The sequence below is a fragment of the Heterobasidion irregulare genome, assembly GCF_000320585.1.
Source record: "Heterobasidion irregulare TC 32-1 unplaced genomic scaffold scaffold_02, whole genome shotgun sequence".
Lineage (NCBI taxonomy): Eukaryota > Fungi > Basidiomycota > Agaricomycetes > Russulales > Bondarzewiaceae > Heterobasidion > Heterobasidion irregulare.
The window spans coordinates 3,142,923-3,163,612 of record NW_009258198.1 but is presented as its reverse complement, the minus strand read 5'-3'; the positions used below and the strand labels follow the sequence as shown (position 1 = coordinate 3,163,612).

The 20,690-nt window shown below is 54.3% G+C and overlaps 10 protein-coding genes across 10 annotated transcripts; 7 read left to right on the top strand and 3 right to left on the bottom strand.

The window, feature by feature from the left end:
* Nucleotides 1-1,502: 1,502 nt before the first annotated feature.
* HETIRDRAFT_122112 (MFS sugar transporter) lies at nt 1,503-3,544 on the top strand (the record flags this gene model as incomplete). Its single annotated transcript, XM_009544736.1, has 7 exons — nt 1,503-1,625; nt 1,678-2,121; nt 2,180-2,553; nt 2,614-2,892; nt 2,949-3,055; nt 3,113-3,203; nt 3,277-3,544. The coding sequence occupies 7 exons, from the start codon at nt 1,503-1,505 to the stop codon at nt 3,542-3,544; spliced, it is 1,686 nt and encodes a 561-aa protein (XP_009543031.1).
* Nucleotides 3,545-3,772: 228 nt separating this feature from the next.
* qor9 (quinone oxidoreductase 9) lies at nt 3,773-5,591 on the bottom strand. The gene is made up of 8 exons (XM_009543436.1): nt 5,475-5,591; nt 5,216-5,404; nt 5,095-5,161; nt 4,925-5,030; nt 4,720-4,875; nt 4,473-4,666; nt 4,204-4,410; nt 3,773-4,112 (listed from the first exon to the last, which is right to left on the bottom strand). The coding sequence occupies exons 2-8, from the start codon at nt 5,381-5,383 to the stop codon at nt 3,913-3,915; spliced, it is 1,098 nt and encodes a 365-aa protein (XP_009541731.1). The 5' UTR covers nt 5,384-5,404; nt 5,475-5,591; the 3' UTR covers nt 3,773-3,912.
* Nucleotides 5,592-5,883: 292 nt separating this feature from the next.
* Nucleotides 5,884-8,890, top strand: HETIRDRAFT_308839 (uncharacterized protein; the record flags this gene model as incomplete). The annotated part of the gene is made up of 11 exons (XM_009544735.1): nt 5,884-6,575; nt 6,636-6,772; nt 6,822-6,917; nt 6,983-7,245; nt 7,307-7,448; nt 7,505-7,606; nt 7,658-7,717; nt 7,774-7,974; nt 8,075-8,217; nt 8,282-8,386; nt 8,471-8,890. 11 exons carry the CDS (start codon nt 5,884-5,886, stop codon nt 8,888-8,890), a joined length of 2,361 nt encoding a protein of 786 aa, XP_009543030.1.
* Nucleotides 8,891-9,024: 134 nt separating this feature from the next.
* HETIRDRAFT_311491 (uncharacterized protein) lies at nt 9,025-9,755 on the bottom strand (the record flags this gene model as incomplete). The annotated part of the gene is made up of 2 exons (XM_009544734.1): nt 9,025-9,277; nt 9,340-9,755. The coding sequence occupies 2 exons, from the start codon at nt 9,753-9,755 to the stop codon at nt 9,025-9,027; spliced, it is 669 nt and encodes a 222-aa protein (XP_009543029.1).
* Nucleotides 9,756-10,358: 603 nt separating this feature from the next.
* Nucleotides 10,359-11,116, top strand: HETIRDRAFT_438677 (uncharacterized protein). Its single transcript, XM_009544733.1, has one exon. The coding sequence runs from the start codon at nt 10,572-10,574 to the stop codon at nt 10,848-10,850; it is 279 nt and encodes a 92-aa protein (XP_009543028.1). The 5' UTR covers nt 10,359-10,571; the 3' UTR covers nt 10,851-11,116.
* Nucleotides 11,117-12,453: 1,337 nt separating this feature from the next.
* Nucleotides 12,454-13,376, top strand: HETIRDRAFT_443814 (uncharacterized protein). The gene is made up of 4 exons (XM_009544732.1): nt 12,454-12,617; nt 12,676-12,738; nt 12,810-12,929; nt 12,999-13,376. The coding sequence occupies exons 1-4, from the start codon at nt 12,459-12,461 to the stop codon at nt 13,086-13,088; spliced, it is 432 nt and encodes a 143-aa protein (XP_009543027.1). The 5' UTR covers nt 12,454-12,458; the 3' UTR covers nt 13,089-13,376.
* HETIRDRAFT_100223 (uncharacterized protein) lies at nt 13,360-14,460 on the bottom strand (the record flags this gene model as incomplete). Its single annotated transcript, XM_009544731.1, has 3 exons — nt 13,360-13,458; nt 13,650-13,845; nt 13,901-14,460. The coding sequence occupies 3 exons, from the start codon at nt 14,458-14,460 to the stop codon at nt 13,360-13,362; spliced, it is 855 nt and encodes a 284-aa protein (XP_009543026.1).
* A 2,517-nt stretch (nt 14,461-16,977) lies between these two features.
* HETIRDRAFT_449133 (uncharacterized protein) lies at nt 16,978-17,672 on the top strand (the record flags this gene model as incomplete). The annotated part of the gene is made up of 4 exons (XM_009544730.1): nt 16,978-17,148; nt 17,208-17,312; nt 17,393-17,509; nt 17,583-17,672. The coding sequence occupies 4 exons, from the start codon at nt 16,978-16,980 to the stop codon at nt 17,670-17,672; spliced, it is 483 nt and encodes a 160-aa protein (XP_009543025.1).
* A 1,620-nt stretch (nt 17,673-19,292) lies between these two features.
* HETIRDRAFT_309211 (uncharacterized protein) lies at nt 19,293-19,517 on the top strand (the record flags this gene model as incomplete). The annotated part of the gene is made up of 1 exon (XM_009544729.1): nt 19,293-19,517. One exon carries the CDS (start codon nt 19,293-19,295, stop codon nt 19,515-19,517), a length of 225 nt encoding a protein of 74 aa, XP_009543024.1.
* Nucleotides 19,518-19,962: 445 nt separating this feature from the next.
* HETIRDRAFT_114845 (uncharacterized protein) lies at nt 19,963-20,597 on the top strand (the record flags this gene model as incomplete). The annotated part of the gene is made up of 3 exons (XM_009544728.1): nt 19,963-20,070; nt 20,298-20,459; nt 20,559-20,597. The coding sequence occupies 3 exons, from the start codon at nt 19,963-19,965 to the stop codon at nt 20,595-20,597; spliced, it is 309 nt and encodes a 102-aa protein (XP_009543023.1).
* Between the last annotated feature and the right edge of the window lie 93 nt (nt 20,598-20,690).

The window sequence follows — 20,690 nt, the reverse complement described above, 5'->3', positions numbered from 1 at the left end:
TATATATACGATGCTCCGCTAGCATGTGCTCCTCGACCCGACGATGGCACCTGGATCAGTATAGACCCAAGGCGTGTATTAAGGTTGCTCCTCCACCCGCCCCTGAGACGCGCACCAGCGCCCTGAATGCTCCTAGTAATAGATCGGTATCAGGAAATATCGTGGAGCCCAGTTGAGGCAATTGTGAGGTCGGTCCTGATAGGTCCTGGTCGTCCTGCCATGAGTCATTGGCAGGCGACGATATGCGACAATACGCTGCGATACTACGTTCGCACGCAATAAGAAACAAGTGCCATCCAGGTCATGAGACAAACAGCGTGCACTTCTAGTGACCGAGCACACTCCCAGGACCACTCGTTGTGATAGCCTTAAACTGATCTCATATCAAGTCTTCTCACGTGAATGGGAATGCCCATGATATTGCTGTTGAAGACATTCACATAACTCAAGAGATGCGAGAGGAATAACACATGTGTTCGCGACCTGTTGAACAAGTCCTCATGAATCCAAAGATATCGCAAGTCAGCCCGAAGAATTCACCAGCTGATTTCTCCACGCCCTAACTTGAAGAGAATCCCATGGTTGAAACTTACAAGCCCAAACTAGAGCGTTGCGTTGGAGTTGTTGTTCCGTGAAGGTATCTCGCGTCTCGGGCCGAAAAGAACAGTTGCCGTATTGGAGTGCTCCACTAAGCGCCCCCAAAATACCCGTGATGTCACTTGCGGCATCCTGGCGTCCCTGGCTGGCATTCCTCCGAAAATAATACACGTCTCTGTCCACTGAATGTTTGCGCCAAAAGTTGATGAAAATCTCCTCAGAATGCAGCAGGAGTGCATGCTGGGCAAATAAATTTGTCGGCAAGTTGCAAACCGCTCGCCGGCGCAGATTGAGTCGCCACCGGCATCATTGAGCCAAAAGGGGTACCCCGATCGAGATCTGCTTTGTGGAGTGACCACCGCGATTCGGTTCTGATTCGGTGGGCAAAGCATTTCGCATAGACGAATACGGGTGAGCCCTCCTCCGAGATATCGCTGACATTTTGCATGTTTGCAACTTTTTCAGTCTCTGATATCGACTGAAACACTTTTCAGTGAGATGTCCAACTTGATGTGGTTTGACAGAGCGCGGACTCGGTTGAACACCACCACCACCACCACCACCACCACCACCACCACCACCACCACCACCACCACCACGACGCTCCACCGCATCAATTGTTAGATCTCAGCGTTCAGTTTGTCGTGCGGTCTTCGCGTACGTGAAGGGTTCTTCCGCTCCATCGCCGAAAAAAATGCCATGTTATGTCAGGATTTCATGTCTCCGTGCCCTAGTTGTCCTCGCCCCCACATCCTTTATAAACTAGCAGCATCGGTTGGCGCTTCTGACGTGTTTCCCCCACCCTCACCCTCCTCTCCACCTCCTCTCCTCCTTCACGACCCTGTCTACCGTCTAGGTACTACGACTTCTACTTTGACGACATACTACTATATCCGCTATTCACCATGATCGGAAAGGAGAAGGGAGGCACTCGTGCCGTAGTCAAAAATGGCGTTCCCCATTATCTAGGTCTGACGGGCGACCGACTCATTTTCGCCATCACTCTGACCGCTACATGCGGCTTTCAGGTGTGTAGCTCGCTTACTGTCGCTTGGACCCCATTTTTGACACAACCTGCAGCTGTTTGGATATGACCAAGGCGTCATGTCTGGCATCATCTCTGCACCTCAATTTTACAGAGTGTTCCCCGACCTCAACCCTGAGATCAACCCCTCAGGTTTTTCTACTATGCAGGCCTTCTACACAGCCATCTACGAGGTCGGTTGTCTCGGTGGGGCGTTCTTCGCTCTGATGTACGGCAACAAGCTGGGGCGACGCCGTAATATCCTCCTCGGTGGACTCTTCGTTGTCATTGGCACCCTTATTCAGATCACCACCATGCCTGGTCACAAGGCAGGCCATCAGTTCGTTATAGGCCGCATTGTCACCGGTTTCGGCAACGGTCTTAATACCGCTACCATCCCCTCATGGCAAGCCGAGTGCTCAAAGTCCCATAACCGCGGTCTACACATATGTATTGAGGCCTCGATGATCGCCATCGGCACGGTCATCGCGTATTGGATCGTAAGTCGTTCTTCTGCCTTATCTTCTTGACATGTTTCTGATCGGACTGTGTGATCAGGACTTTGGGCTCAGCTTCGTCGACTCTTCGTTATCTTGGCGCTTGCCTATTGGTCTACAAATGATATTTGTAGTCTTCCTCTACATCGGAGTCCTGTCCCTGCCCGAATCGCCTCGCTGGCTTTTGTCCACGGGGTACGAAGCTGAAGGCGAGCGCGTCGTGGCGGCGCTCGCGAACTCGCCTATCGACTCGGAGGAGACTCAGCTGGACAAGCGCGTTATCCTCGAGTCTGTCCAATCGATGTCGTCGGGCGACCTCAAGCCCAGCGATGTCCTCACGTCCGGACCTACGCAGCATCTGCGCCGGACTCTACTCGGGTGCTCCAGTCAATTTTTCCAGCAGATCGGAGGCTGCAATGCCGTCATCTACTTTGCGTGAGATTGCAATTTTTCAACTCCTTCCCCATATCACGTGTCTGACATTGGTTTTTCAAGCCCGGTTATCTTCCAGCAGTATATTGGTCTCGATCGTCAATTGGCATTGATCTTGGGCGGCGTTAACGTGACCGTGTACGCGCTCTCTGCCCTCCTCTCGTATCCTATGATCGAGCGCGTTGGCCGGAGACCTATGTTCTTCTGGGGAAGCGTCGGCCAGGGCGTGTCCATGCTCATCTCGAGTCTCTGCCTCATCAAGTACAACGTTTACCACGACCAGAGCGATCATATCATCTACGGCGCCGTATTCGGCCTCTTCCTCTTCCTCATCTTCTTCGGGTAAGACGATATCGTGATCTTGATCTTGTGTAGTGAAATTGATGGAGCGTTTTTAGCTGCACATGGCTTGAGCTTCCTTGGCTTTACCCCGCTGAGGTCAACCCTCTCCGCATTCGTACTAATGCGAACGCTATGTCTACAATGACGAACTGGTCTTGGAATTGTGAGCATGCACTTTTGATCATCATTCTCGTCAACCCATTGACTGGATACTGTGCAGTTGCCGTCGTCATGTGGACTCCCCCCATGCTCGCCAAACTCGGCGGTTTCGGTACCTTCTTGTTTTTCGCGATCATCAACTTTTGTTTCTGGTGAGCTCGCTACTCAGTCTTCGCATCGGAACCCACGAAATTGACTCCCCCCACCTCGAAACTCCTCTCACAGCCCCATCATCTACGCCTTCTACCCAGAGACCAAGGGGCGCTCGCTCGAGGAGATCGACGTGTTCTTCGCAAAGGCGTACACAGAGCGCGCGTGGTACGTGCGCGTCGCGGAGGAGATGCCGCGGCTGTCGCCCTCCGAGATCGAGGCGGAGGGCCGCAAGTACGGACTCGGCGGCATCGGGTTCGACACGGAGAAGGCGGGCGATAACGGCATGCCGACGTCGGTGCGCTCGTCGCGGGAGGACGAGAAGAAGCCGGACGTGCAGTGAGCGGGCCTGCGTGGACAAAAGTATGTAGTACGGCGCGACGTTGAACGTCGGCCTTTTCGCGCGTGCGAGACTGAGTTCGGAGGACGCGAAGACACTGCGAGTGCCAGCGCGGCGCGAATAGACTAGAAGATAGAGTCTATAGAGGCAGTCCTTGTACGATTTAGTGTTACCATGTTACCCCATCGTACATATATACTCAATCCGACGACCCAACCATGTATCTTGTTTGCCCTTGAGGCTTTTCCACAACGATATGTCTGCCAACGTATTTTACATTACATATATACATATATCGCAGAGCTTGCAACTTGAGTGCACGTCCGATAAAAGTACATCGAGCACCACATAGCGTGGCGCAAGAGCGGCGGTTACAATTTGGCGGATGGGGCGGGCTTGGCTTCGACTTTGATGACGATCTTGCCGAACTGCTCGCCGCGTTTCATCAGTTCGAAGCCCTGCTCGGCACTCTGCAGTCCGTCGAGAACGTGCGAGACAATCGGGACGATGCGGTGCTCGGCGAGGAAGCGTGTCGCGTCGATAAGGTCTTTATGCGAGCCCATCGTCGACCCTGATTCCACGCGATGCAGATGCGAGAGTGGGACGAAGACAAGGTCCGTCAGCTGTGCTAACTTAGCCAGAAACACGGAGATGGAGCGCACCGATGAGCTGCTGGTTCTTCAAAACCTCACGCATCGAGACCGCGATCTGCGGCGCCGCCGTCATGCCATAGCACACGACCCGCCCGCCCGCTCTGAGCAAGCCACCGGTCTGGCGCGCGATATCGCCTCCGCCCGAGTCGATAACGGCGTTCAAGCTGCTCTGCCCGTCCCGCTGCAGCAGCTTTCCCAGCTCTTTTGGCCAAGAGGCTAGAAAAGGTCACGGATGCGGGTGGTGAGCGGGCGAGCGGCGACTGAGGGGGTCGGCCTACCGTTCTTGTAGTTCACGCCGCCTTTCGCTCCAAGCCCGATAGCTCTGGCGATCTTTTCTTCGCTGCCGCTGGTGACATATACGTTGGCGCCCTTTGCGAGGCACAGTTGAAGGGCGATGAGGGCGACGCCGCCACCAGCTCCGGTGATGAGCACATTGTGTCCTTTATCCACGCGTGCATTGACCATAGCAGCCCTGCTTTGATGTCAGTGATTGAACCACGGGACGTATCACCACCAGAAACGAACCTCCAAGCAGTGACACCTCCTACGGGCCAGGCTGAGATCTGCACGTCGTCCAAGTGGTCGGGGCTGAGGATGATCTGATCCCTTTCGACGGCGACGTACTCAGAGAAAGTCCCTATTGCGAGGTGTTTTGTGCCTCCCATGATGGAAACCCCGGCTCTGTGTGTAAATGAGCACGCACCCTGCACCCGAAGTGAGCGTGACTTACCCCGATTCGGGCGCGTCGGGATCGCTTTCCCACCCGCGCATCGGGACCAGAAAGACGCGTTTGTGGAGCAAGGGGTCGGCGGCGTCAGCGGAGGCGACGACTATCCCTAGAGTGACATAGTGAGGGCTGAGGCCTTTTCTGGATCATGCTGAGCGACGGATCATGCTTACCTGCGCCATCAGCACCCAAGGTATTTCCGAATGTGATACCAGGGTACTGGCCCTTCCGAATCCACAGCTGTACGGAAAAGTTCGATTAACAAAGAAACAAGAAATTATCAGAGGCGCATACATCTCTGTGGTTGAAAGCAGCGGCCCCGATCTTGACCAGAATCTCACCGTGCTTCAATGTGGGAATGGGACGCTCAACGACCTCAGTGCCGTGATACACAGGCTTGCGCTCCTGCGCGTCCTTCTGGACGACGAGTGCCTTTGTAGTCCGTGGTAATGAAGATGACATGGCAAGGTATTCTCAACGAAGCTGCAACCGAGCGGGGGAGCTTCTCATGAGCAACGACGATAGAAGCGTCTGGGAAGATATATATGCGCACCAGTGAGATTCCCAGGCCCTGTGTTATATAGATCTCGAACGACGACTCACTGTCGCTCCCCAGTAGACCTGAGTCCAATTTCAAGGAGTTAAGTATATGCAGTGGTCTTGTGATTGGCCCTAAAGCACTATGACAAACGGTACGCCGGCCATGAAATAGACCGAGAAGTTACAGCACGGCGCAGTGTTCCTTCGCACGGCGCCCGCCGACTCCATTGAATCTGCCCCGGGGGTGCAAGGCCAGCCAAGACGCAGGTGAGCTCCAGGAGGGGTTCAATGTTGAGCGAGACGACGTCGAAAGGGCGATGATGAACGCTCGGGCCGCTCTGTGCCGCCGGTAAGATCTGTGCGAAGGCGGCCAACGCATCTTGCTGCGGCTCTGCATCTTTAAGTCAGACGCGCTTCACGAGATGTCTCGTTCACTCCGTCCTCGTAGGTCACGCCCAAACTACGCGTCTCTTTTCCAATACGAAGACGAAGACAAAGACGGCGCAGGTCCGTCAGTTCCGCGGCACACCGACCGGGAGTATAACTCGGGCAATGGCTACGCAGAAGATGAAGAAGAAGAAGCAAGCGAAGAGGAGGTCGACGAGCTCGTTGGGCTAGACGATGCTCCTGAAAACGAATACCATGGCCCAGAACCAGAGGATCAGGCGATTCCAGCTCCAGGTGGACGAAGGGGAAAAGGGAAAGCACCCACTCGGCAGCCAAAGCGACAGCCTACCGCACCTCCAGGTCTTTCGCGCCCTGCCCGACAGATGTACACTCTCCCCGTGCCAAGCGTTAGCCATCGACACAAAGCCATACCCATTTTCCACCGCGAAAAGTGCGTCGAGCGCCTCACGCGGCCACCGGTCTTGTTCGGTGCGAACGAGACCGTTCCGACCAACAGCTTCACCTCTGACCCAGCCGTGACCGGCAGGCTGAACAAGGCTTGGGGGTACAGCATCGGTCCTGGTCCGCTGTGGGAGCTGCTAGAGGATAGAGGGTGGTACAAGGAAGCAGTTGAACCCGAGGGGGGAGAGGAGAAGGAGGAAAATCGGAGACCGAGAGTATATCCAGAGTTAATCATCGAGGACAGTGGGTCAAGTTTGGATACCGAGTGTGTATATTACTCCATGCAATACATGATGATTTATCTGTTTGGTGATAACTTTTTCAGGGAAGCCGCTCTGTATTTGCCTTCTGACCCGTCCGCGAATGAGCCTTTAAGAGCCTCACCCCGAGTGGCATGCTTAGTTGGTCCCTTCGGGAGCCAGGCGAAGCTAGATCTCGACACCTTCTCGATAGTGAATTTGTGTAGGTTTAAAGATTGTTCCGAGAACACAGGGAAGCTGACATCGCGTAGCTGAATACATTCCAGAGAGCAGGTCGCATATGTTCCATGCAGGCGCACCCGTCTGGGGCCTCGATTGGTGTCCCATCCACCCCGAAGACCGTCCCCGTGAGTCGTTTGAAGCCGTGCACAATTCCCGCCCAAGTTCACTCATCGCTGACCGGTTCTCGCAGATTGCTCGTACAAGCAATATCTAGCGGTCGGGCCCTTCCCCACTCCCGCACACTCCCCAACAATTGGCGTACGAGTATCGAGGCCGTCTCCGGCCTGTATCCAAATCTGGAGCTTGGGCCCCGCACGGGTCGCACAAAACACCAATGCCGACGAGCTCCAAGCCGAAGATGAAAGAGGCGAGATGAAGTGCGAGATAGTTCTTTGCATCGACAGCGGGCCTGCGTACGAACTCAAGTGGTGTCCACTTCCATCACACGATCGAGTATGCAATTTGACCACCTGCAACTAGAAAAAGCTATGTTTGACCCTCATATATGTACCAGCTTTCAGATCCCAAGACCGCAGGCCCTCGCAGGTTGGGTCTCCTTGCTGGGACATTCGAGGACGGCTCTGTGTCCATATATGCGGTCCCGTACCCTCCTGACCTCCCTGTTGCACAAGGCAGTCCCTCTGGGCCGAAATATGGTGATGATTTCTCATGACTCACGACGTGCCGTGGGCTGAGGTAGCGGTTCTGGCAGTCAAAATTTCCGAGCCCCTTCTCCGCATCGAGCTCGAGGAAACAATGTGTTGGACGCTCGAGTGGGCCAATAGTGAGGTTATGGCTGTGGGCTGCACAAATGGTCTGTATGCTCTGTCTTTCATCCTCATATCTCTTCTCATAGCCATTGAAGGAGCATTAGCAGTGTACAACATCGGCGACGCCCTACGAGGAACTCGCAACCCGCTCGAAGGTACGTTCACCGCCCGCATAGATCGATCGTTGATTCTCATCATCTCTTGATAGCAGGGATTCTGCCGACGCATTATATCTTGGCACACCAGTCTGCCGTCCGCGCGCTCTCGTGGGTACGCGCACCGATGCTCTCCGCATCGAAGAGACACTTCATGGCGGAAGATCCTACTGTTATTGCGAGCGGTGGGTACGACGGCGTGGAGTGTCTGACGGACATCCGTGAGCTTACGGCAAATACCATGAACAGAACGCGAGGTAGGGACCCTTCGCTTTTTACTGTTCCCTATACACCGCGTCATTGTATCGAACGTATGAGTCGTTCTCAGAACGGTGATCTGATCTCTTCGGTCTCCAGATGTCATCAACAGCATTCCGTTTTCCCCGTACGCGGGTGGACCGGTGACGATCGACCACGAAAATATTGTCAAGTCGTATTCCGCGTCTCCTAGCATGCTAGGGAGGGGGCATACGCTGATGGAGCCCGGTGGTCCAGTATGGGTACGCTCGCCCGTGTTTCTAAACTGTCGGTCATGAGACGGTTGCTGATTGAGCGGACGGACAGACTGCCTCTGCATCTGACTACCATCCGCAACTGGCGGTCGGATCCGCCGACGGATGTTGCAGGACGACCAACATGCTTCGCTCGACGCGCAGAGGAGGTTCAGTCGTAAGTCCCAGTTCCAACCTAGCATAACGTCCCTTAAACCACACCTTCAACCGAAAAAAACGACTGCGCTCGAACGGGCCACAGCCCTTCCTGATGCACAAGGTTTTCCAGCTCGACTACAGCCGCAAATCGCGCACGTTCCGCATGCTCGAGCGCTTCCTCCCCGAGGAGATCCCCGACCGCTCCTCCGCGGCCGTCCGCACGCGCAAGGGCGGCCCCGCCCCGCCTGCAGGGACCGGCGCGTGGCCCACGGAGGTCGGGGTCGTGCGCGTGGCGTGGAACTCTGCCGGGGGGCTCGCGCGCGCGCCACTGCTCGCGTCCGCGACGGCGGCGGGGCTGTGTAGGGTCGATTATCTGGACGGCCGGTGGATGAGGGACAAAATGCCATACGGTGGCGTCCAAGGGATCAGGAAAGAAGGGGATGGGATGGACGTGGATGGGGTGGACGAGGACGGAGAAGAAGATGGAGAGGATGACGGCGAAGAGGACGGAGACTCTGATTAAGACCTTGTGAGCATGTACGATGAAGCCCTCTCGTGGAGATCCAAGCCCCTGACAACGAAAGTCACGCATGTATCGCCGAACCAGGTGTATTCAACAAACATATACAACTATACCATGGCATAATATAAGCGATATCAAACATACCAAGTGCGAGGGAATGTGGACAGTACTCCAAACTTGTTATCGCCAAACAGTCGTTCGGCCTGGATCAGCTCGTCGCAGCCTCCCACGCTTTGCAGCCCGGGACAGTTGTGTCTTCTGGCCGCTGAGAAGTCTACGATGAGCACCGACCAAGAATTCATCACGTAGTGGCGATAGTCGGCGAACAGATTGCCATGCTCGATACCAACGCTATGCAGCTTGCAGATCGCCATCATGATACGACGCCTATTGTAAACTCGGTGTGAGCGAGGTCCGAAGCAGTGATATGGAAGGCAGTGGGAACTTACTTGAACTCTGCGTAGTCTGGCAGGATCACGTCTGTCCCGATGCACAGATCCATCACAAGGCATCCGACCAATACGCCCTCGATCTCGGCGCCGAAGAACCCGTAACAGCGCGGCACGGCAATGCCACCCAGGGACTGCAGCTCCAGTGAGTAGTAGTCGTATTCCCTGTCAAGGTCCCTGTATTCCTGGTCGCCATAGGCAATCTTAATGCAACACTGCTCTGGGAAATCATATTCAGGACCATCAAAGGTGAGCTTTGCGGAGTAAATCCGACTTCGCCGCTGGTCAATGCGCTCTGGGAGTTCCAGCAGGCTCCGGGCAGTCAGGCAGGATCCCTGTAGGCAGCCACTAATATTTGCGATGGCATTGATGGGCTCGGTAGATATCTGGGTCAAACAGTACTTGCGGCCGTCCATGAAGTGAAGGTGAAGGCTACTGAGAAATGTCGAACAAATACCCCAGGACATAGTGGCTGCGAGAACGGCGAAGGTGTGTTAGCCTGGAATGACGAAGGAATGGGACTAGGATGGAGGAGAGTATCTTGAATGCCACTTATAAAATAACGCAACAATGGGCGCGTCTTCGGGACCATGAATCGTGGCTCCCGATGGTGAGCCACTCGTTGACACTCAAGTATTGTGGCCTTCAGTCCAAGTCACCCTACCGCCACAAACTGTCCTTAACTGTGCTCAGGCATTGAGGCTAAGAGGACTGCCAAGACGGGTTGGAAACGGGAAGCGTGCTGGGTTGAATAAAACAATGGTGGAAATTGAGATCGGGCTGGGCCAACATTCAACAGAAATATGTCGCAGAAACGATGCTTTTCGACGGCACGAGCGGCCTGAGGAATGCGCAGAAGATGGTGGGGGGGAGTCGGGGGGAGGGGAATGCCAGCGGGTGTCGCAGAACGTCGCGACGGTTGCGGGAGCTTGTTGGGTCCAGCGATCGATCATCGGCTGCGACTGAAACCGGCCAGACTCGTCGCCGCCGCCTATATTCATCGCCAGGACCACGACATAGTCACCACTTACTCCTGAATATCTGAATCTTCGAGTTGGGAATCGTGTTCTATCCACGGTGTACTGTACTGCACGCCCTCGCATCCACTCTCGGCTTTCAGTTGGCGCTCAAATATTTCCCGCGCGTTCATGCACGTCCGTGATATGGTCGTCCAATTTTGTGCTGCAGTCACTACTTGATATTCGACAGTCGCCCCACATGCTCCTCTTCGCATGCACGGTAGCGCATTCCACAGAAGTCTGCTCAAGCATGAGTGCTTTCGCCCGCAGCGTGCTGCAAGGATCTGGGAGCCTCCACCTACCGCACAAGTAGGCTCAAGCGTGTGTATCGCCGTCTTGGACGGCGAGTCTGTGCTGCTGCTCGATCCTCGAACATCGCGCTGTCATCTTGCCCAATTTTGCAGGAAATTTTCTGTTCTCCAGTTCTGGACACGCAGGCGAACACGGCCGCCTTGGGCACCCGCATCCCACCCCGTTTGGGTAGAATCATAGACGGGACTCATGGATCCTCGGAGCGGATATTATGAAGAGCATAGAAATTTGGACGTGCGCTCGAGTGGATCAAAATCCCGATTCTTGATGACTGGCAAGCTGGATTTCATGGCAGTGAGATGACCAAGGGGTGCGTTTATCGCAGTGGGTCGCTCTCGCAAAGAGCTCAAGACTTTGGTATGTTTTCTGCCATACCGCTCAGTTAGACTTTTGATCCTAGGCCCGGATCCTCGCTTTTGACGGGCGCGTTAATGTCACATCACAACATGGAATTATGGTGCGTCTTCGCTCTTGCTCATTTCTGTATGTTGGATCTTGAGGGGACACATGCTGGAACGTGGTTGTATGCGCTGCGCTCTTCGCTGAAACCATTTTGTCGCGACGAGGGCTCACGCGCTAGGCTTGAAGCTCGCTGAAATACCAGAAATGGCGTGGATGACGGAAATTCACGTTCATCCCTCTGTTAATGGGTTGGTTCAGCGAAGACGCAACAGAGTGTTCGTGGTCGCGAGAGACACCTGCCTCAGCTCACATCGCGCTTCCATCCTATGCCGATTTGTGACACAAGTATGGTCACGTCTGTCACGCAGTGGGACATGGACTTGGTGGTCTACGGCTTGCGAGCGCAATTGCGCAGCCTGGTATTGTTCTGGAAAGTCGAGGATGATAGGAATGGGAAAGAGGTTCACGGATGAGGCTCATCGATGCGACCAGGGTCTTTGTTCTGGAAGTGCGGCTAGAAGGCGTGACAAGCGCGCAGCTGAGCCCACTAGGCATGCGTTGAGAAGGGACTGAGAGCGGAATATTGCATGCAAATATGCGCAGGAACTGTCGTTTTGACTGTTGGCATGCGCGTATGTCGTTTATGTGGAGGGGGGATGGTATCATCGCGTTCATCTGGACTTTCACTAAGACCGAGTTCGATCGTAGGCCTCGGTCTTTGCATTTTTGTCAAACTTTCAATCTAGCACACTTGAGCCCGTGTTTCTCATGCTGTTGAATTTGTTACTTGGATTTTTGACTCACTGAAAACATTCTCCAGACTTACCGAATCCCAGATGCTGCCATTCTTCGTTTGCCCAAACTGTTCTTGGGATGGAATGTGAATCACCTCCGCGTAGTCCAGTGTCTTTTGAGGTGGTCATCTCGATTCCATGAGCTACGTCAACGTGAGAGTGTTGCCGTCGAACGGAGGTATTTCGACGACGGAGGCAAATCTCACACAGCGTTCAATTGGCGCAGGTCGAAATCGGTCCCGTCTACGCGACTCGAACGCCGTTTGATCGTGGGTGGCTACTTTGCCCAAATAGGACGCGGAGACCCCTCATGGCGTGGTGCACGGTCTCGAGAGCCATTCTCGTCAATTTGCCGACTGAATTCATTTGCGAGTTATATAAGGGCATGGTTCTCTTGCTTTACGCACCCCTTGCGTCCTTTCTTCTCTCTTTCTTTTCTTCCCCTTCCCCTTCCTTCATCCTTCCCACCACATCTGATTCTTCACCTCGCCCCCCACTCTCTTTGCTCGTTTTTCTCTCTCCCATCCACGCCACGGGCCACAGCTCTTTCATTTTACACACAACTACTCTATCAGCGGGCCTCGCCTGCCGGATGCCCAGTATCAACCCACCCTATCCGTCTTTTACCCTTGTCATGTCCAATAACATGGGCAGTTCTGGCACTTCTCGCCCATCCGCATATCGCGGCTCCCACTCCGGGAGGTATCATCCATACCCCCGCGCATACCCATTGCACTACGAAGACCATATGGTAAGGCATTTCACGCATTGTGCTGCATCGCTGGATGCTCATCGCCCCTCACGTACAGATGACCGTTGATTATCGGTACAGCGAACCTCCGCAAGCTTGTCCGCGTTCGAGTTTTGCCCTAGTGAGTGCAGGCCGATCGTGTTCCCTTTTTATAGACTGCTGTTGTATTGAGTGATCGCTCCTGATCTGCAGCCGGCGATCATAGTTGAAGACTGTGATCTTGAAATAGAAGCCGGCGCCGCGGACGATACAGACACCGCCGTCGAGCGTCGCGCCAGGCCCAATATAAAAAACATCGGCGACTATATCTTGGTGCGTCATTCTGGGTTGTGTATATACATGCGCTTATTTTGGGCCGAATATGTCAAATTGTCACTCAAGGCGTTCGTACTTGCCGTTCGGCGTAAATGCCGCAGAGCGTTGACCGTCAAGAACATCGAAGACGAACTCCGGTTCGAATTTGTGAACTGACTCTGCACTCGTTCTTCTTGAGGTGATATCAAGCTCTTCGAGGGGGCAGAACATCAAAATCACCGCCACCTGCCACGACGTCTTACATCCTTCCTAGCTATTGTATCGCTTTGAAATGTCGTGTTGACACCGTATTCCCGATTTCTTGTGCTGGTCCATCCAATGCTGTATATATACGTCCGTCCCGCTCGTCGCGTGGTCAGCGCTACACTGTATCGTAGTCGTCGTTCCTGTTTGTGAAAATTTTGTCGATTGCGGTTCGTTGCACAATCTATGCAGTCCTGTCTTTATCGTTTGAGGCCTTGAGGTCCACGTCTTCGTTTGGAATATTTGAAAGCCGCTCGATGTGCCAAACTGTTCGCTCTACTTTCTACTAGTCGGATGGGGACAAGCGGTCAAATATATTTCAAAAGGACCACAATACTCTTAGCGCATCGAGGGGCCTGTATCGACATGACCCATCTAGTATTCAAGATCATGTTCGCCGAAAAGAATATCGGACCAGAATAGCTCAGGGCAGGAAACGCCTGGGTATTCACCTATCCTATCGCTGACCCGTACCTGCGGCGTGCCAATCGGACAGTCGCGTGAGTGTGGGCGTGCCGTTGAAAAGTCAACTACCAGGACCGAGTGGCCCTGCATGACGAAGTGGCGATAGTACGGATACGGCTTTACGATGTTCGGGACAAAGTGATATAGTCGATCGTGAATGACTCCAGCCAAGTGCAACTTGCAGATCGCCGCCATGATCAGGCGACTGTTGGAGGAGCATTCGTGAAGAGCGAGGATTCGACAGCGCGAAGATGACTTACTGGAATTCCTGTCGTTCCTCACCCTTCCTGTAAGAATTCATTTCCTCCACCGAGCAATTGCCCTCGGCCATTGCTTTCTCCACGAACTGATCCTTTGGAACATTGACGGTTCCGACGCACAGGTCCAGCACTAGACACCCGACCAGCTTGCCTTTCACCATTTTACCGAAGAACCCATGACAGCGCGGCACAGCAATGCCACCAAGTTCACGCAGCTCGTGGCTGTAGAGATCATGCTCACGCTTGAGCGAATAGTACTCTTGGGAGCCAAAAGCCATCTTGATGCAGCACTGGCCTGGCAAGCCATGCTGTTGGCCGTTGACCGTGAGTGTCGCAGCAGAAACCCGTGGCCCCAGCGGGTCAGTCGCGAGCGTAGGACGCAATCGACAGTCCGCTTCGAGGTCCATCAGTCCCACAGCAGCTGGGCAGGGGCCTTCCAGAGCGTGATTGATCTTTGCGGTGGCATTGAATGGTCTGTCGGGCCCTAACAGTGACTGGATCAGACGGAGTGTGCCTTCGTTGTTTCTCTCGATACGGAGAGTGCCAGTAATATTTGGCATGGTATTACGAGGTATCGAGATGGCTGGGCGCGAGGTGGTTTGGGGAGACGAAGAAAGTGAGCAAGGAGCCAAGGGATGCCATCGAATTTATAGGATGTCGAGACAATACTCGCCTCTTCGGAGCCTGGAACCGTAGATCCAAAAGCGAGTGGAGTGGCTTTGACTGGAACATATCTTGTGTGGTGCCGTATCGATCGATGCCTCGGTGCGGTGCAGCTCGGTGCAGCCACTCGCCGTCTGTAGCGTACGGTGAATTTGAAATCAGGAGAAAGGACTCATGCTAGACAGTGGGGCATGTTGTGAGGGACAAAAGATGTGCAGATTGCTGAGCCAAACGAAGATGGGTGGGTAAAGCTTGACGGTTGAAACCAGATGGAGGTGCTGTGAAGTGAGCAGAGGAGAGGGGAGGGAGGCGCAGTGACAGAGCGACGCGCGGAGCTCGCTGGGTCTCTCGCGATCGGTTGCAACTCAGGCTCAAACCGGCCTGACCGCCTCCCGCCGCATCCGCTACCCACGACATATCCATCACTTGCTTTGCTTCTGAATTGTCGAGTCGAACATCGCACTCCATCTTGCATTCGCGGGCCTGGTGATGCGATGGGTAGCGGGGCACTCAACCATTGGGGGACGCCTGAATGGTCTTGGAAGTTAGGCTGGTGCTCAAGCGTTTCGCACGCTTGAAGACGCTTGAAGACGGTCATCTTCGGTGCTGCGGTCTGCAGTGGTCTCCCGAATCCAGCTCTTGCCTCGCATGCGCAAGCGATAGCGCATACAGTGGACGCTTCCCAAGTACGGGCGACCAAAACGCCCGGGGTGAGCCACTGCGAACCTGCTCTACCACAGCGCGCGCCGTACGGGCGCTTTGGTCTCCCGCATCGTGCTGCGAGGATTGAGGAGTGTGTGTCCATTCGACCCCTGAGCAGGCTGGAGTTTCTAGAGAGCATGGCCTCACCACGGTTCGGGCACACCTTCCCGCGGCGTCCTCCATGGTTGACGTCGATACAAAATCCGCCTGGGATGTTGAAGTCGATGGAGAATTTAGGAGTCGGATGTTCGTAGGCAGTGGGCCGTTCTCGCAGAAGAGCTTGAAATTTGGTATGATTTTCGATATACCGTTCAGCTATTTTTTTGATCCTAGGTCTTGGATGAGCCGGTGGTGATGCGGGGACGGCTCGTCAGAGCGTGAAGCTCAGTATTCGGTGCGCCTTCTTTTCTCTTGTTTCTTTCTGTTTTCTGGATTTCAAGGGAGGTTGGTTGTATGTGTTGCGCTTGTCGAGTTCATTGGAACTATCACGCTGCGACAACGTCGTGCGCGCTTAAGCTTGAGGCTTGAAGCTGTTTGCATTGCCTTGTGATAGCATGGGTGTCTGCAGATGCACGCTCATTGCACTGTTGGTGCTTGGGTTCAGCACACATGTTTTTCGTGATGGAAGTCGACGAGAGACACCTGCCTCAGCTTGAGCTCTGATATCGTGACGATGCGTGACATATTAGTCACGCACGTCACGCTGGCGGGCATCGACTTCAAGCGAAATTGCGCAACCTGTGTGTCTTGCAGAGTGTCGGGGTTGGCAGGATGGGAAACATAATAACGACCTAAAACACATGGATGTGGAGACAGTCAAGGGCCTTCACGCTCTTGTTTCTAAGTTCGGCCAGTGGATGTGACAGATGTGTTGCTGTGCTCGTCTGGCTGCATGGTGGATGGAATGTAGAATGTGGGGATTCTTGCATGCTAAACGTCAATAAGAACATGGTTGACATATGTTTTTATCGCTATCATAGAAGGGGGACGAGGGTTTGTGGATCCGGGTGTTCTCGAGGTTCAACTGTGTAGTGGGGTGTACGTCTTCATCTAGCGGGGATTTCGAGCCTGCTATATCGCATTGATATCGTCTTTTCATGCTATTGAGTTTTGAATTTGAGCTGTTTTACTCACCGAAATCATCCTGCAGCTATGTGTTATCTCAGACGCACCTCATCACCCGTTTGTCCACCCTTTTTCTCCACTCCGTTCGACGGGATGTGGATCGCCTCTGCGTAAACTTGTATCCTCTGAGAGGTCCATCTCGACATCACGAGCAATCTCCATGCGAGGGTAGCACTGTCGAGCGGAGGTATATCTGACGACGGAAGCAAATCTCACACGGGGGGGTTGCCAATTCCGCACGTTAATCGGTCCCGTCGCCCTGACGCGACTCGAACACCGCCTGATCGTGGGTGGCTACTTTGCCCAAATAGGACGCGGAGACCCCTCATGGCGCGGTGCGCGGTCTCGAGCGCGATTCTCGCTACTTTTCCGACTGAATTCGCTCGTGGGTATTTAAGGGCTGGGCAACCCTTCTTACTTTGCGCCCCCCTTCGCATTCTTCCTTCCCCCTCGTTTCTTCCTGTCTCTGCCTTCATTTCTCCTCTTTCCGCCCCCCCGCCCCCACCTTCTTTGCTTGGGTTCCGTCCTCTGACCACCTCACATCCTTTCTACACACAAGGACACTACTAGCGGGCCCGGCCTGCCGCATGTCTAGCGTCCGCCCGCCCTACCCATCCTTCACCCTCGTCATGTCCAGCAACATGAGCACCATGAGCAATCCGGCGGACACGTCACGTCTACCCGCGTACCGTGCCTCGCACCTCGGGCGATTTCACCCATACCCTCGTGCACACCCTTCCTACCACGAGAACTATATGGTACGCGTCCGCCGTTCCATCTTCTCGCGCGTTTCTCTGCATCGCTGGACGCTTACGAGTCGTTTCCTTCATCCGCGTTTGTGTGCGATGCGCAGACGACTGTCGACTATCGGTACGGCGATCCGCCGATTTTCCAGCCCCAGCCGCGCTCCAGCTTCGCTCTGGTGAGTTCAGATCTCGCATTCCCCCGTTCCTCTTTGTTTTGTGCGGTTATTTGATCGATTGACCGACATTTGATTGGCAGCCGGCGATCATCATCGAGGATTGTGACATCAAAATAGATTCGGATTCGGGCGACACAGACACAGCCGTCGACCGCCGCAACAGGCTCAATCTGAAAACCTTCAGCCATTATGTCCTCGTGAGTCGCGAGGTTTCGTCCTTTGCTCACGCCTGTGCTCAGTCTTTTCATATGGGGCTTGTTGAAATCGCAGGCATTCGCTGTGGCCGTGCAGCGTAAATGCCGCCGCACGGCTGTCGTGAAGAAGATGGGAGACGAACCCCGGCTTGATCTCCTCGACTGAATGACAAGTTCGTTTGTCGTCCATTTCTTGACACAGGGGCAAACTTCTTCTTGGGGAGGTTGAGTCTCACAATTGCTGCTTGGCGGCACTCGCGTTCTCATCCTATGCTTAACATTGAGGCGTCGCATTTGGATTCCATTTTTGAGTTCTTGAGTGATCTTGCGTCCGGTCATTGAGTTGTATATATGATCTAACGTCGAGTTAGTAGAGTCGAGCAGGTGACTCCGTACTGTATTATAGTCGTATCTTTTGTCCTTGAACTTGCCCTGAAAATCATGCTGTCGGCGTCGTGTTCTTTTGCAGCCCCTGAAGCGATTCAGAGAGTTGAACCCTGTTTGTTTGGGAGATCGCGCGTCCGATGAGGTTGAAGCAGGCAATTCTATTCGAAACTAGCATAGCAGATAACGGCGTGCTGAGATCTCGCAGTATCTCCCTACCCCTTGCAACCCGGTCGATGGGATCGTACAGCACGTACAGACGGAAGCGCCGCCGATTCGAGGGGGATTTAGCTGGAAGGACTGGGAAGACTGGCTGGGTCAATCGACGCCTAGGACGGGGGAATCGAATTCCGTCTGAGATACGTAAGCTTTCGAGCAGAGAGCGAAGCATTAGTGGGCAATTGGCGACTGGATGAATTTCTGCACGCGAACCAGCGTGCGCAGAGTTGACTCGGGCGTGGAGAGATGGTGTTGGGCGAGCCGCGCGCAAACATGACTGCGATCTTTCTGTGTTGAGATCCGGAATTCACACTCTGAAGCATGGCAAGGGCGAGGCTGTCAGTCGTCTCGGGTATGAAACGACAGTTCAAAGATTGCCTCACCATTTTTTACCTCTTCCAACCGCCAGCCTCGGTGAGGAGTCGCAGCAGCTTTGAGGCTATATCCCCGCATCGACGCGGTGGGAGTTTGACAACCGGGGCGAGTGTACTCAAAGGCGACGAGGGTAATAGATTGGCAATAGCCAAGAGAATCCTGGGATGAAAGGCTACCATCAGGACACTCACAACGCTCCATGCAGGCCACCGCTGCTCGTGGAGGACGCGTATAGTCTGTACAGTGTGGTTTAGATGGAGGGAGTGTCGGAAGAGGCTGACTGGGCGGCCCGTGGGCCCCGCGGGCGCCTATGTGGTGCGTCTGCGCACCCGCCGTCCAGGACGGCGAGATGCCAGCACTGGACCCAGCTACAGCTCCTTTCAACAAAAAAAATTTCTTCGCACCACAAATGTCCCAACCGTCTCCCCAGCGACGCGTTCGCAGACAAACATACAGTATATGAGCAGACTTCCGAAGCAACGACGAGACATTGTGTGCTTTGGCCAGTGGCAGTATCGCGATGTTCGCGACATTTATCCTCGGCGAGAGCTGGCACGTTTTTTTGTCTCATTTCGTGAATAGATCCTTAATGTTATACTAAACCCCTGTGTTTCATTTGTTTTCAGTTTGGTGGAGGCAGCAATACGAGCACTTTGGCACCTCGGAAGAAAAATAAACTTGTTGTCCCAAATATGTTGCTGATATGACGAGCATGCATGTTCGTCATGTCAGAGCCGCATCTGTGTCCATGAGGTAGGTTTTTTTTATCTCTCGAGTACAGGAAACGAGACTGACATGACGAGCATATATGCTCGTTATATTAGAGTCTAAGCTGACCTATGTGTGCTGTGAGGTCAGTCCTATCACACATCTCAGAGCGACCTCATCACGGCAAGGTTGCTTCCAGACCGCTGTCCGTGACCATCAATCATATTGGCGGACGCGCAAGCCATCGCCCTTGAGCGCGATATTTTATTCTGGAACGGTTGGCCAGGTTCTGTATATCTGCATAGAAACAGGGCGCTTCCATTGATGAAGCCGAGCCCGCGCCCGTGGCAGACGTCCGCGGTGCGCCTTTGACTTGTAAATAGGCGACGGACACCGAGCGGAACACTGGACTCGTTCGGCCACGGACTGTCCGCATTATCCGTCTGGATACAGGTATAGCACACGAAAACATCACCCATGGTTGTAGCCCCTGTATTCTATACAAGCGGGAAGAAGCACACCTAGCGTGCGCAGGGCACTGGACGATCGCACGGCGCTGGATGATCGCACGCCCGCGGGTCGTCGTCTGACTTGCGGGTGCTCTATTGCTAAAACCAGACGCGGCGACCTCGCCGCCGCGCTCTGGTCGCTGTCTCGCGAGCTGGTGGGTATATAACCTCCTCCCCCCTCCCCCCGCCCGTCTGTTCCTTCTATGTTTCAACCCTCTTGTTGATCCTCGCCTTGCTACCCTATCTACCTGTCCTCTCGACATGACTTCCTACAGCTCGCGCATTCACGACCACCGCAGCTCCCGCGTTTCCAGATATCATCCTTACCCGCGCGTGCGCGCCCCACGGCACCACAGCGGCTTGTCCATGGTACGTGGCTGCCCCCCCAGACGCTCAAGTCGCGCTCATCCTCCGCGTTTTCCAACCCGCAATTCCCCATTCTACTCGCTTTTTTTTTTGCACAGATGCCTCTTGCCCATCTGCACGACGACCCGAGCCGCTTCCAGCCTCCGCTGCTATGGTGAGCCCGCCCGCCCATCCTCAGTCTATGGCTCGTTTTTCGCACCGTGGCCGTATCATACTGACCGCGTGACCAGCTCCCTCCGCAGCCCGCGGCGCTTGCAGGCGAAGCTGGCGACCTCGAGGTCGAGGCAGAGAAGGGTGTCGAGGAGGGCGTAGAAGGGGGCGTAGGAAAGGATGCGGCCGTCGAGCGTCGTCCCGTCCAGCCGGGCCTCGCGGTCCTTGGCGGCCATCTCCTTGTACGTCCCCAATGCCGCGTCCATCCGCCCGCTCGGTGCTTATTTCTTTCCTCAATTCTTTGCTTTTTCATCTGGTTCCAATGAACGTTGGCAATGAAGGCGTTCGTCACGGCCGTGTGGCGCAGATGGCGCATGTAGTGTAATGCCGATGTCATTTATCAAAATAAAATTTCTCGCTCGAGGGGGGATTCATGCGGGTAACGTGATATCATATTCGAGGGGAGCGAACAG